At 40.7% G+C, this 14,470-nt stretch overlaps 2 protein-coding genes and 4 non-coding genes across 11 annotated transcripts in view; 1 reads left to right on the top strand and 5 right to left on the bottom strand.

Moving 5' to 3' along the window:
* CEP295 (centrosomal protein 295) overlaps nucleotides 1–5,695 on the top strand; it is a 77,945-nt gene extending 72,250 nt beyond the window's left edge. The window contains exon 29 of the mRNA XM_050940309.1: nucleotides 4,516–5,695. Within this exon, the coding sequence (XP_050796266.1) occupies nucleotides 4,516–4,722 (207 nt within the window). The 3' untranslated portion in view covers nucleotides 4,723–5,695. The remainder of the gene's footprint in view (nucleotides 1–4,515) is intronic.
* The window catches only part of TAF1D (TATA-box binding protein associated factor, RNA polymerase I subunit D), a 52,971-nt gene that overhangs the window by 30,234 nt on the left and 8,267 nt on the right, over nucleotides 1–14,470 (bottom strand). For 5 of the 6 annotated variants that reach the window (XM_050942085.1, XM_050942081.1, XM_050942060.1 and 2 more), the window contains 8 exons: nucleotides 13,653–14,097; nucleotides 13,114–13,289; nucleotides 10,086–10,140; nucleotides 9,329–9,705; nucleotides 6,412–6,484; nucleotides 6,106–6,167; nucleotides 2,066–2,128; nucleotides 1,583–1,665 (listed from right to left, as the gene is read on the bottom strand). In XM_050942085.1, the coding sequence (XP_050798042.1) occupies nucleotides 9,544–9,705; nucleotides 10,086–10,140; nucleotides 13,114–13,289; nucleotides 13,653–14,097 (838 nt within the window). In that variant the 3' untranslated portion in view covers nucleotides 1,583–1,665; nucleotides 2,066–2,128; nucleotides 6,106–6,167; nucleotides 6,412–6,484; nucleotides 9,329–9,543. Of the gene's footprint in view, nucleotides 1–1,582; nucleotides 1,666–2,065; nucleotides 2,129–6,105; nucleotides 6,168–6,397; nucleotides 6,485–9,328; nucleotides 9,706–10,085; nucleotides 10,141–13,113; nucleotides 13,290–13,652; nucleotides 14,098–14,470 lie in introns of all 6 variants that reach the window. The other variant, XM_050942069.1, reaches the window with a different exon arrangement.
* On the bottom strand, nucleotides 579–714 carry LOC127043370 (small nucleolar RNA SNORA1). Its single transcript, XR_007772231.1, has one exon. It is a non-coding gene; the product is annotated as a small nucleolar RNA SNORA1 (small nucleolar RNA).
* On the bottom strand, nucleotides 1,814–1,953 carry LOC127043367 (small nucleolar RNA SNORA8). The gene has a single exon (XR_007772228.1). It is a non-coding gene; the product is annotated as a small nucleolar RNA SNORA8 (small nucleolar RNA).
* LOC127043377 (small nucleolar RNA SNORA40) lies at nucleotides 2,723–2,848 on the bottom strand. Its single transcript, XR_007772237.1, has one exon. It is a non-coding gene; the product is annotated as a small nucleolar RNA SNORA40 (small nucleolar RNA).
* LOC127043385 (small nucleolar RNA SNORD5) lies at nucleotides 6,284–6,356 on the bottom strand. The gene has a single exon (XR_007772244.1). It is a non-coding gene; the product is annotated as a small nucleolar RNA SNORD5 (small nucleolar RNA).

Raw genomic sequence — 14,470 nt, 5'->3', positions numbered from 1 at the left:
ATATTAACTTGCACTAGGGATGTAAATGTTTAAACACAATAACCATGTAACCAATTGAAATTCTATTGGTCACCCAGTTAAATGTTTAATCAGGGAACTAAGGGTCGGGGGGGGGGGGCCCACAGCTGAGACCTTGGGCTGAGTTGAATAGTTATTGGTTAACTGGGTTTTATATCCCTAACCTGCATCTAACTGGATTTCTTATAGAGAAAGTATATGGTTAAACCACATCTAAGTCACAGATTTTGTTTTGCTGCCCAGGGCAGGGGTTGTCAACCTCTCTTTAAGGCCCCTCTCAACATGCTATAAAACCCTCCAGAACGTACCAGGACTCCACTCCCAGTTTGAACCAAATGGGGGTACAAGGGTTTGTGCTTCAGCTGCAGGGCCCACAGCCTGGTGAAACTGGGGGTCATGGCCCCCTGGCTGAGAACCGCTGGCCTAGCACACAAAACACAAAGTGTCAGAATAAACTGAAGCAGGTGACTATTTTATGATAATCTCAATAGAGTGGACCACTTTTCAGAACCTATGTTTGAATTCACCCTTCTATCTGGAAGAAAATCATTTTGAGACAAGTTTGTTACAGGTCTCATTGTCACCACTGTAATTAAATTTACAGTGATGGAAGCACAACCTGTTACTTCTATAGCCACGTTGCTCAATTCAGACACATACAGTTAATTGTGCCAATTCTTAGTGTGTAACGAGGCAGTTTCACCCAACTATCAAAAATTCATCTTTTTAAACTAAACTAGATAGTCAACCATACTACAAAAAACCAAACTATTCACCTAAATCAATAGTCCGTATACTACTGGCTTTCTTCCCCTATTAGATTTAGCTTTAAAAGGCTCTGTCTGCACAAGAAAGATGGGGAACCTTGGCATCCCTTCAGAAAGTTCACCACCTTTGAATTTGTTTGAGCTGGTCATACTGTACACTAGGAAGGAGCTAGTTCAAATGGGTCTACACAGATGTTAGGAGGAAGGATTTCAATAAAAAAACAAAACTAAAAAACCCAACATTTTTACCCAAAGTAGACAGGGCCAAATTACTGCAGGCCAGAAGTAAAAAAATTTAAGATGAACTGCAAGTTCCTTGACAAAAATGGAAGTAATTAATGTGTTGAATGATCTATATAAAGGAAAAAAGGGACATATTTAAAAGCTTCAAAATTAGTTGTCAACTTCAGAGGCTGCAGCTTGCTCAAATTGGCTCTGGTCTGCAAGAAGTCATTCTAGGGCACTGGATATCAGGCACTTCAGTGTAACCAGCACCCAAGTTTGCAAAAATGCATAGCATATGGAAAGATGTAGGAAAATGTCTTAGACGACACCTACTTAAATGAAACTTGTGGGAGGGCTTCCAGCTCTTCTCATATAGAGACTTTATAGTAAAAAAAAGATAGTGTCCCCGTTCAAAACAAGGGTTTATTTCTGCTTTAAACAAAAAAAATGCAGCTTTAAATCCAGTTTAAGGCTTGAGCATGACCTTCAACTGACCTATCCCTACCTTGACACTAGCTATTTTCCTTAGTCTCCTTCCTGATTACAAATATGTATGTTTCCTCTGTACATACCTTCTTGGTAGGAAGATGATCTTCCTGACAGTGACTGCAGTCAGGCTGTGTGTCTCTACAGTCAGAATGTCATAGGAAATGCTCTAAAAAAGCAAAGAGATTCTGATGCAAAATTCACAGTAGTAGAAAAATGTAAGTGATTTATAAAATACTGTATTGGCACTTCCACAATATTTCAATGGCAACATTTCACCAGCTTGCGAATAAAACAGCTACGATTTAATTAAACCCACATGTTCCAACAGATATACCAGGTTTAACAAGCGTAACAGCATGAAAACCAACCACGCCAGATGCTGGATTACTGTGGCACTGTTTTTTGAACACTCCATCAGGAGAATACTGCTGGATGCAGATACCAAAACAGTGCAACAGTTCACTAACTACTTTCACCAAAAAGCCATGCATTTTAAATTTTCATTTCCCTAAAGAAAATGAGTGTACTCGAATGCAGTAATTTAATATGAATGCATCATAGCTTACCCTTTTCACCAACTAGCTACATATTTCCATCTTGATTTCAATGTATTTTGGAAGTTCCAGAAACTATAATGGAAAACAAAAGTTTACTAGAAGCTACCATTGTTCTGTTCAGCACAGCTTACAGTAGTCAAGCATGAATTTTTGAAATCAACACAATATTAGCTCACCTAATGCAAGAGTTAATATATTTAGCCATTATTTTTTTCTCATACTGGTAGGTTAAATGACAGTCACTTGTTTAAAACTGCATTTGAGGCGTGCCTAGAAATAGACAGATTGGCTGGCCAACTTACTCAGAACTGATGTTTTATTCTATTCCCCTTGAAATGGTAGAGGATACTATGCCCTTTCCAGCAGGAAAAAAGTTTCCACCGTCCAGCTGCTAAAGGAAACACTCACAAAAGAAAGGCCAACAGGCAAGACTATGGAATTATCAATCCAAGAAGTTGGCTGGCCGTAGACATTTATAGTTTTTGAGCAACTACATGTTTCTTCTCAGAATTTACAGTAGAAGGGTCTAAAACAAAGTCAGTGTAACCGGGACTAAGTGCAAACATTGAATATTTACATTATCCATTTTAGAGACTGAACTTGATGCAAACAGACTTGTTCTCCAGTGTTCATAGAAATTCTGTTCTACTGGAAGCACATTCAAAGATTGTCCCTTCTGAAAAGTAACACCGCTCATATATTGATGAGTTGTGGGTTGCAAGAGAAGGATTTATTCTTAGCACTTACTCCAAGATTTTGTCTACAGCGAAAAACAAAAACTGGAGATGTGCTGGGAAAAACAAACTTTTTAAACACAGTCCATGGGACTTCTCACTTTAATTGAAAGTAGAATATTTATGCACTGTTCAAATGCAGCTGGTTCTAATAAGTAGTTGGTTATATATATTTGACAGTATTTATTTCAGCTACAAACCTGCATTTCCAATTTAATAGCAAGAGATTACACTGGCACAGAGTTAGGGTTGCTTGGTGGTATGTCATCCCCCTGCAGAACAATGAGTTGAGCAAAAAGCTCAAAAATTCTGAAAACCAAGAAATGCAGCTATGGTTGCCCATGCAATAATTCAACAACTGTGGGGTTGTCAGAGTAGGAGTATGTGTTGAGGCATATTGGGGCATTGCTGAAAGAGGGCAGAGTTAAGGATGCACACGAACACCTTAACTATGCATTTCCTGGTTTTCAGAAGTTTGAGTGTTAATCAACTCGACATTCTGCAGGGGACAACATACCACAAAACATTAACAGTTTTTTGTATTGAATTTTAGATTTTTTTAAGACAGGAAAAGATGCAATTTGGGAGGAGTTAGTAATCATTTAGGTAGTTGTGAAACATGACAAACACTGTTAGGGGATGCAGAGGGTTGGGGTGCCATGCCTCCCCCATCTCCATCCCCATCTCTCCCCCTCACCTCACTGCTGCCTCAAACCCCTCGTCCTCCCCATGCCTTTATAACCCTCCCAGGAAGCACTCACTTTTCTAGCCCCCTTCACCCACAAATATTTTGATTATAAAAACAAAACTGTCACCTATGACTTACAAATTGTGGCAAACTTAAGACAAAAGATGTTTTGAAGTGAGTGGCTGAAGTGGAGACTTGTGATGAACTTATCCTTATTTACCAAAGGTAAGCTCACAGCAATCAAAAGTATCAGGGGGTAGCCATGTTAGTCTGTATCCACAAAAACAAGGAGTCTGGTGGCACCTTAAAGACTAATGGATTTTATTTGGGCATAAGCTTTATGCCCAAAGCAATCAAAAGGTTTATGGATTCCTCCAGTCTGTCCCTCTCAGTTTAACAGTACACAAACTGAAGATTTTTTTGATGTAGCAGTAACTCAGAAATCCCTTGGCCACTGACACTACTCCACCCTCTGTGGGGCATACCAAAAGTCAAAGCAATCTGAGTAACAGTTTGTATTTTAAAGAATAAAGTGACAGGAGTAGAAACCCTCTAGTTATTTTATGTATTCTTAAATGCTCTTCTCAATTTGGGCTCCCCAAAGGTTTAGTGGGTGCAATATATTATCTCGTGTAGAACTCAGATGGAGAACATTTTGACCCACATCACATCTAGAGTTTACTCTATAGGCAAAAGCCCTCTAGATATTTCTCTAAGGGGCTATTTTTTCCTTAAGGTTTCTTTGCAGAACCCCTGGCTCAAATGCCTACAAGTTCAGGTCACTAACCCTACTCTGCATCCTCCTGAAGCACACCAGCTTTAAGAGAAATCCAACTAAGCATGTCAGTTTTAGAGGACTTAAAAGGTCATTAGAACAAATGTCATGACTAACTTAACTACAGTGGCACTGCCCCATTACTATATCTGCTTCCAATTTCCATAACATGCCATTATATTACTCCTGAGGGAATTCTGCACCACTGTGTATGCAGAATTTGCACAAAAAATTTATTTTTGCACAGAATTTTCTTCCACAGAAATTGGCTGCAAAGCTGCTGGTCACCACAAGGAGCTGCTGGACCCAGCAGAGTACATCTTGCAAGTGGAAGACACTGCTGGAGGGAGCAGGGGAGCTGGAGGGTTCCTGGCAACTGCAGTTCTCAACACGCCCAGAAAGGAGGCGGCAGCATACAGGAATCTCCACAAATGTCTGGGAACCAGCATCAGTCTGTTTCTTGCTCTGAGATGCCCTGCAGGTGGGCTCTGGGGGGATAGGGTGTGGGTGTCTGGCCTCACTACTGTGCTTGGAGCCGGGGGGGAAGTGGCAGAGAAACAGTAACTGGGTTGTCACAGGAGTTTCCTTAACACTACTCCTGGAGGAATAAGAGTGTGTACTGTTACAGACACTTGCAGATAGATATTTTGAAATAAATTACCAAAATAACCGAAACTGATAGTTATTTTCACAAATAAAATATGCGGAATTTTGCAAATTTTTACATTATGCACAGAATTTTTAATTTAGCAGGGGCAGAATTCCACCAGGAATATTATATGGGCCAAATAAGCCTTCACAAGCACTTGCTGACTGTGTAATATCAGTATTCAAGACACCTGCATGGGGCAGAGTTACATCCTATATGTAATTAGAAATCACACTGTGGATGTAGGGCAGGGGTCTCAAACACATGGCCCGGGGGTTATTTCCTGCAGCCCACCAAGTAACCCGCACCCACCCCACCTCCAGACCAAGGGTGGTCAAACCTCACCTACAGGATTTCCCCCTTCGAGCCCCACACCACTCCCTGAAGTAGCTGGCATCACATCCCTGCAGGTAGGCAGCAGAAGAGGAGAAGGGAGAAGAGAAGCAAAGAACTGTCCATGTGTTGCCCTGGCTTCCAGGCACAGGACATGGTTCCAGCTACTTCCAGGAGTAGGTGCCCGCCCTTGCCCCGGTGTGTGCCACTGCCATCCTGGAGCCCAAAGCCCTCCTGCACCCTGCCCCCCAACTCCCTGTCCTGAGCTCCCCTGCCTGCACCTCAACCCCTGCTGCACCCCATACCCAACCCCGTGCCCTGAGCCCCCTGCTGCATCCCACACCCTTATGCACCCTCTGGGGGCAGGGAGGGGGCTGGAATGGTGCAGGGAAGGGGTGGTGTCAGTGATGCAGCCCTCAGGCCAATGAACTAGCCCTCATGGTCATTTGAGTTTCAGACCCCTGATTAGTCTGAGGGAACAGGCCAGAACGACAAGACTTTAGAAGTCAGTAAATTTACAAGAACTCTTAAGCTGAGAAAGCAAGATCTCAGGTTGAACAACAGCAGCATGAGAACCAACTCCAGATGCCAAAATTATTGTAGTATTGCTTTTGAGTGTAAGAGTACCTGCATGTAACTGTCTGACCACTACTGTAATCAAGAGTTCTGAGTTCTGGTCCCATCTCAGACAAATTTTAGCCAAGTTATTTAATCTGTTTCTATTACTCAAACTCCTTCTACCAAATCAAGTATCAAGGAAGCAAGGTCAGAATACATGTGATTGGCTCTTTGAAAAAATACAATTCAGATAGTTTTTCAATTTACTGAAAGAAAATCATGAAAAGGAATACAAGGAAAAAAGCGATTTACCTCTTGCAGGAGCAATAAACTGAAATGGTTCCTTTTTCTCTCTCCAAAAAAGGCCAATTGAACTAAAATGCAGAGATGGAAAAGAGCCAGATGAAGTCTCAGGTTTTCAACATTAAAGGTTTTTCTTTAACCAACACTTACAACAAATGTAGCTATTTTTCATGGGACTTTTAATCAGTTCTGTTCAGAATTAGAATTTAGTTCATTTGTGAATCACACAGCAGTTGAACAGAGAAATTCATCATGTGAACTGCAATGTGAAGTCAGGTGGAACAAGTACTATATACGGCACCTGCAATACCTTACCCAGCAACAACTCCATTCCCAAATCCAGCATGAAGTTTTTCAAACCACACTGAGATGTTTGCCATGTTCATGCCTAGAAAAAGTTAAACAGTTATCTCAGACCAGCATTAGAGATAGTTTGATACTACAGTCTAAAAATCTGTCTTGCAGTTTTAGGGCTTGGCTACACTAGAGAGAGTTGCAGCGCTGTAAACTCACCACCAGCGCTGCTACTTACTCACTGTCCACACTTGCAGGGCACATACAGCGCTGCATCTCCCTGGCTGCAGCGCTGGCTGTACTCCTGCTCTGCCTGGGGTATAAGGATTGCAGCGCTGGTGATGCAGCGCTGCTCCGCAAGTGTGGCCACCAAAAGCGCTGTAATTGGCCTGCAGGGTATTAGGAGGTATCCCAGAATGCCTGTTCACAGCAAACCAGAAGAGTGGCTGAATCCCAGGCTCCCAGGAGCTGCTTATCTAAAAAACAAACAGCTCCTGTTTGCTGGAGAAGAGGCAGGCAGGGGAATTGCTTTGGAATGTTCACAGCTGTTTGCTTGAGTAGAGAAGCCACACAGCGGAGGGGGAGGGGGAGTCCCTGTTGGAGCAGCTGCATATGTGGTCTGAAGGCTATTCACTAGTGCATAATTTGCATTTAGTGAATGAGAGGGGTGGGGGAAGGGGTCGAAACTTTTAAAATGATTGAAGGTAGCTGCTGTGTATCTCCCAGTCCTTAGAACTCGCAAGGCAGGGAGCTGACACAGTGTCAGCTCCAAAAATCCACTCTGTCTCCCCCACGCTCCCTGTCACACTCCACCCCACCCCCCTCTTTTAAAAAGCACGTTGCAGCCACTTGAATGCTGGGATAGCTGCCCACAATGCACCACTCCCAACAGCACTGCAAAATGTTGCCACACTGCAGAGCTGGTAGCTGTCAGTGTGGCCACACTGCAGCGCTTTCCCTACACAGCTGTACGAAGACAGCTTTAACTCCCAGCGCTGTACAGCTTTAAGTGTAGCCATGGCCTTATTCTACATAGCTAACTCAGTATATAAAAACAAAGCCACAAATTGTTATTTTGAACACCACAAACCAGCAGGAAAGTTCCTACCAAGATTGAAATGATTCAACATGAGAATTACTTAAGAAGCCCAGATATGAAGCCTACAAACTGTACACAGCTAAAATATAGACTCAGACTCTAGGACTGCAAGGGACCTCGAGAGGTCATCGAGTCCAGTCCCCTGCCCTCATGGCAGGACCAAATACTGTCTAGACCATCCCTAATAGACATTTATCTAACCTACTCTTAAATACCTCCAGAGATGGAGATTCCACTACTTCTCTAGGCAATCTATTCCAGTGTTTAACTACCCTGACAGTTAGGAACTTTTTCCTAATGTCCAACCTAAATCTCCCTTGCTGCAGTTTAAGCCCATTGCTTCTTGTTCTATCATTGGAGGCTAAGATGAACAAGTTTTCTCCCTCCTCCTGATGACACCCTTTTAGATACCTGAAAACTGCTATCATGTCCCCTCTCAGTCTTCTCTTTTCCAAACTAAACCAACCCAATTCCTTCAGCCTTCCTTCATATGTCATGTTCTCAAGACCTTTAATCATTCTTGTTGCTCTTCTCTGGACCCTCTCCAATTTCTCCACATCTTTCTTGAAATGCGGTGCCCAGAACTGGACACAATACTCCAGTTGAGGCCTAACCAGCGCAGAGTAAAGCGGAAGAATGACTTCTCATGTCTTGTTTACAACACACCTGTTAATGCATCCCAGAATCACATTTGCTTGTTTTGCAACAGTATCACACTGTTGACTCATATTAAGCTTGTGGTCCACTATGACCCCTAGATCTCTTTCTGCCATACTCCTTCCTATGGAGTCTCTTCCCATTCTGTATGTGTGAAACTGATTGTTCCTTCCTATACAAGCTTGTGTTCTATTATTGTCACTCTCTCACCCTGTCCCCAATTGGGATTTTGTTTGAGGCCCCTGACCACCACTATAAAAATAACTATGTCCTATATAAAAAACAGGAGTACTTGTGGCACCTTAGCGACTAACAAATTTATTTCGGCATAAGCTTTCGTGGGCTACAGCTCACTTCTTCGGCTGCATAGAATGGAAGAAGTGAGCTGCAGCCCATGAAAGCTTATGCTGAAATACATTTGTTAGTCTCTAAGGTGTCACAAATACTCCTGTTCTTTTTGCGGATACAGACTAACACGGCTGCTACTCTGAAATGTCCTGTATGTGCTGTAACTGCTAAAACCCTTATTCACACTATTTAAGAGATGACATTTTCACACATTTGTTAGTTTCACCAGCACTGAGAAGTCTTATTTCTTTTAGATGTTTGCGGTCATTTAGCACTAGAATTTGAACAGATTGTAGAATGATAGACTAAGACTTCATAAAGAAGAAATGAAAGAGAAAGTTTGTGTAATTCTCTACTCAGCATTTCTACCACCATTAATATAGGTGCTCCAATTACTGTCCATGCTTACAAGTAGCACAACTCATGTTATCAGCTGTGGGTTGGAGAAGAGGCATATTTTATTATTAGCACAGAATTCAAAGTTTCTGTCCAAGTTAGACAAAAACAAAAGAATGGAGTGCTTCTGAAAGCGACATGCTGTATGTAATATATGCATTAAGTTTCAATCACACTCCAATTTATATTACTATTTTCTATGGAGACAGAAGGCTGTTCAGACATGATCTTTTTAAACTAAGGTTGGGTGACAGAACGCCATGTTAACCTCTGAACCAATTTAGGTAAGTTAATTTGATATTTTACCTTCCTTCTCTACAGATAGTACTGAGCAAATTAAAACCTCAAAGCTTTATAAGAGCAGCTCCTTTACTACTCTATTTTGATTGCAACATTTACAATTCTCTCTAGACACTGCCAAACAAATTGTATACTCACCCAAAGGAGACTGAAGTTATACATTTACAACCTTGATGATGCTACAACCTTGATGATGCTACATCAATCACTTGCAATAACTGAAAGTTTAAGTTGAATGCTGAACATCATTTGTTTGAAGTGAATGTTTTGTTGACAAGTGGAGCAGCATATGAAGATATGTATGCTCAGGATCAGGGTTACAGCAACCAGCATTTACGGGATTCCATGATGTACTAGTTTTCTGATCTGTGTAGTATCTCCTGTACAGGCCCAGGCCCATCAGCAGCATGTTCTTCCCCCTCTTCATCTTCTCTGATCAGTTTTGCATGCTTCGCTTTTGTCTTTGACTTTTTCTTGCTTGGAAGTTTGCTGCTTAATATGAAACAGCTGTTCTCCTAAGTCAATGGAAGATATAAACCTGATCAGAATAAGAGCCAATTATAATAAAGACAAGATTTGAAGTGGGATTTTTGCCAATAATTTTGGGAGAGGCAGAATAAATATTTCCCTCAAGAACTCCCCATGAGTAATTCTCAGACCTGTATTCCTCAGTTTAGGATTGTTTGAGGTGGCAAACAAGACAGAAGCATGAATTTTCAAATGCATTTTTTATATCAAGAATCAGGGTCAGAGATGGCATATAATAGTCCACAGATACAGTTTAATTCCATGAACAAATATTTAATCCAAAAATATTTTAATTTTACTTGATTTTTTTGGTTCATTTGCTTTAAGATGCTACACAGAGGAGTAAAGTTAACTCAGGTTTACTCACAACTATTGTGGCACCAAATTCTTCTTGATCAGGATCCAAGTTGTAGTCATCTCCACTGAAATAAAAATGGTACAGAGTGGTTAGGTTTATGTAACAGCACAAAATATAAAGACTACAAGTGGTCTTCGATTTTTGCCTCCACAAAATCTTGAGTTTCTCTTGGCTTCAATGCTATACCACCTCTAGGGAAAGCCATCCTCTGGAGCCAAAAACATCTTACTGCATTATAGGTGAAACCGCATTATATTGAACATGTTTTGATCCACTAGAGTGTGCAGCCCCACCCCCTGAGCACTGTTTTACCACACTGTATCCAAATTAGTGCTATATCGGGTCGCATTATATCGAGGTAGAGGTGTACTTCACCTACATGAGGATGCCACTCCTGCAAAAGACTGATCTCAAATGACACCTCCCAAGACAATTAGAAATTAGGCAGGACAAGCTTTCAGCAATATTACAAAGAAGAGGATAATTAGGAAGAGGTAGCGAGAACACCTTCAGAGTAAATATGAGAGAGTGGACAGGGCAGCCATGATGAAAAGCCAACTGGTATACTGAAGAGATTAAGAGGACAGGTCTGTTTTAAGGCAGAGCAGAGAGCCAAACAGCACCGCTGTTACAGCCAAACATGGGCCAAGAGGCAGAGGGATTAGGTTTGCTCAATATTACATCTGTGAATGAACCTGTCATAAACAGATAATTAAGGGTTAATGTCTCTTTTACGGGTAAAGGGTTAAGAAGCTCAGTGAACCTGGCTGACACCTGACCAGAGGACCAATGGGGGACAACATACTTTCAAATCTTGGTGGAGGGAAGTCTTTGTTTGTGCTTTTTTTTTGTTAGTCATTCGCTCTTGGGACGGAGAGGGATGGGACATCAATCCAGGCTCTCCAAATCTTTCTGAATCAGTCTCATGTTTCAAACTTGTAAGTAATTAGCCAGGCAAGGCGTGTTAGTCTTATGTTTTCTCAACTTGTAAAATGTTTTTCGCTGGAAGGATTTTACCTGTTTGCTGTAACTTTGAACCTAAGGCTGGGGGGGGGCCCCTCTGGTCTATAGAAATCTGATTACCCTGTAAAGCATTTTCCATTCTGATTTTACAGAGATAATTAAAAAAAGAAAAGGTAAAAATTAAAAGCTTTCTTTTAAGAACCTGACTGATTTTTCCTTGTTTTAAGATCCAAGGGGTTTGGATCTGTGTTCACCAGGAAATTAGTGAAGTCCCTCAAGGCAACCCAGGGGGAAACAGAGTGCCCCAGACACTGAAATTCTGGGTGGTGGCAGGGTTACCAGATCTAAGCTAGTAATTAGGCTTAGAAGTGTCCATGCAGGTCCCCACATTTGTACCCTAACGTTCAGAGTGGGGAAAGAAACCTTGACAGAACCACAGTTGAGCAACATGTGCAAGGGGTAGTTGTAACTTTTACCCAAGAATCTTTAACATGCATAGTCTGACTGCTCTCTTGTTCTCCTTATTTTGAGCAGGGTAGTTAGTCTGCAAAAAAGTTTTCCACTCTAAATGGAATTCTCTCAGAAAATGTAGTCAGAGCCACAACCATTACACAGTTCATACTTGTGTACATTAGAGACCAAGGCAAATCCTGCAGCCTTTATTCACAAAGCTATCACTGTCACCAAGGGCAGGAGGACTGTTTTCTTATTCTTACGAAAACGTTTTTCCAGTCTTCAGCCACTGTAAGTTACCTGACCCTTAAAGGAACATATCAACTTGAACCACACTCAGTTTGAGAAGAGTTGGGAATAGATTTGATTGTTGATCCCCAAGCATCCTTGCTAATTGTTATGGTTTTAAATCTTTCCCTCAGCTGGGTGAAACAACCAAGTAAATGGAGGTGTGAAAGAAGAGAAAGAACTGACAGGGATTTGAATGGGTTTTTAATGCATGACAGTCTGTTAGCAAGAATTAGGCTAGCTGTAATTTTAATAACGAGAGATTTGTAGAAGCGAGGATTGTGCGAAACGAGTGGGAAAAACTGTGTGAGAAGTTGTTGTGATCTTGTGTTGATAATAAGGAATGTAGACTAGCATCTAAACCCAAGTGAGAAAAATAAGATAAAGATGAACCTATGTATAAACAAAATGCAGCTGTTTTTATTATTGTATTTAACAAAAAGTAAATGCTTGCTGTAAATTGTTTACCTGTAGAGACCTCCTACGACAAGGAAACCCTGTGTCCTAGTGCACTCTCTCCCTCTATTTCTCACGCAATTGCATAAAGTATCTGACTTTGCTGCACTCAAACAAAAAAGGTGAGAACTGAGGGGGAAAGTGACTGACCACATGAGAACAGCAGAACTTTACATAATAGTCTAATGCACAGTCAGTTAAATTAAGTCTAATCTTTCAGCTATAGAAAGCTCAGCTATTATTTGCAGTAAGTGTAGACAAATTTCAGACAAGAATGATTTTAAGTTGACTATTTCCCATTCCACTTTGTTCACTGACTCAAACATAAAATGTAAGGAGGGGGGAGAAAACAGTCCTCAGACTTGACAGGCTGCACTCCACGAACTCCCAATCCAGTTCCTATGCCACAAGATACCAAGGCTTTTTTTTTTTTTTTTTTTTAAACTGGAGTTGGATCTTATGGCTTCCCACACAAAGTGGGACTGCATGAAATTAAGGTGTGAACAGTTTCTCAAAACAAGAATTACTTTTAGTAATTCCCAATCCAGATTTAACTTCTATTAAGTTTAAATTACCAGAGGTTTAACGTTCATAGATCAAGTCTCATAGAAATGTGCATACAGTGGATGATCGTCTCGCACGGTAGTGAGACTTAGACCTGACAGCCCAGCTCAGCCACAGATCTTGAGAAACTAGTTTACTCTGATTCCTCAATTCCTGATCTGTACAGAGATATACTTCCCTGCCTCAAAGAGATATTGCAAGGATAAGTTTCCCTAATGATTATGTAGTACACAGATAGCATTCATCATAACTTCGATGCCAGTTAAGGTAATAGATAGGTGTTACTCTTCTTTGGAAATGAGCGTGAACTTACTTTGTCTCCTGAATAGGAGAAATGGGTCCTTCGTCATCTATGTATTTGTGTTTCCGCATTGCCATACATTCATTTTCTAAATCCTCACTAGCATTCAGATTTTTTAAAGCCTTTTGGAGATGTTCTTCACATTTGAGCATCTTAATGTATTGGAAATATCCCTTTAAAGCTGCTTCCTAAGAAAAACAGATTTCTTGTTACATTATGCAAGACCTTGAAAATCAATGCCATTAAGACAGACTATATTTGTTTATTTCCAACTAATACCAAAGATAGACCCTTCAGCATATATTTAAAATGTGCTATACAGCAAATCAGTTTCAAGAATTAGTACTAACTGATAAATTATGCTGTCAAGTAATCTGCATACAATCTCATCTATAATGTTGTAGTGAAAGTGTGAATTTAATTCACTGTATTCTAACCAAAATAGTCAGTGGTTCTTAAGTGCAAACAATAGTTACTTTATGGCAACTGCCATTTCAGTTTGTTCTGCCTCTAGAAACCACTCCAATTAAAATAAAACAGAAAAACCTCACCTCATATTCAGAAGTCATTTTCATGGGGATATGTTTCCTTCCATATTCTTTTTCCACAAAAGGAAACTGAAAGCCTCTGTCTAGAAGTCTTTTTTTCTGCTCTTCTTGTGGAAGAGTTAGCCGAGGTCTTCCTCTAGGTTTTCCTGTGCTCTTGTACCTCTTCTCTCTCTCTTTTGGTTTCTCCTTACAACTTTGATGTGCTTGTCTCCTATACTTCCTCCTCAAGTGATAGTCAAAACTGGTTTTCAAATTGAGTGCACATCTAGACAGCCCTGGGGATTTGGCCAACTTAAATGGAGACCCAGGGTCTAGAGAGGATTCAGTGGAAGTGTCTCTGTCTAATGTATTTGCTGGAGAGTTTATGAAGTGTCTTGTTGAACTTCGAGCTGCCGGTGTAATGTTACACTCATGTTGAATCAAGCTGCTAGTAGAATCTGAAAGGTCACTATGATAAACAAGAGTAAATGGTTAACTGTTTCAAAAGCACAGTTGATGTTCCTGATAAAATTACACACTGATTACAAAGAAATCTCCCAGTATCAAACAAAATTATTTTCTCTACTCTAGTAGCTTTGGCATGATTAGGTGTCTATGGCGATTACTATTAAATAATTTGATTAAGTATGGCCCTTAGATACCTAATGCACTAGATCAGTAAACATGCATCTTAAATTTCAGGTGAAGCCACAAGGGAGTTAAGTAGAAAGTTGGCTTACAAGCTATGCAAAATTCTTTACTAAAAAAAATATCACAGTTCTAGTCTCAGAAGGGTAGTAGGCAAAACATCAAATATTTAGAAGTTAGGACTGGACAACAGG

Source organism: Gopherus flavomarginatus, chromosome 1 (assembly GCF_025201925.1).
Source record: "Gopherus flavomarginatus isolate rGopFla2 chromosome 1, rGopFla2.mat.asm, whole genome shotgun sequence".
Taxonomy (NCBI): Eukaryota; Metazoa; Chordata; order Testudines; family Testudinidae; genus Gopherus; species Gopherus flavomarginatus.
The sequence above is the reverse complement of the archived record's forward strand: the minus strand, read 5'-3'. Positions and strand labels throughout refer to the sequence as shown.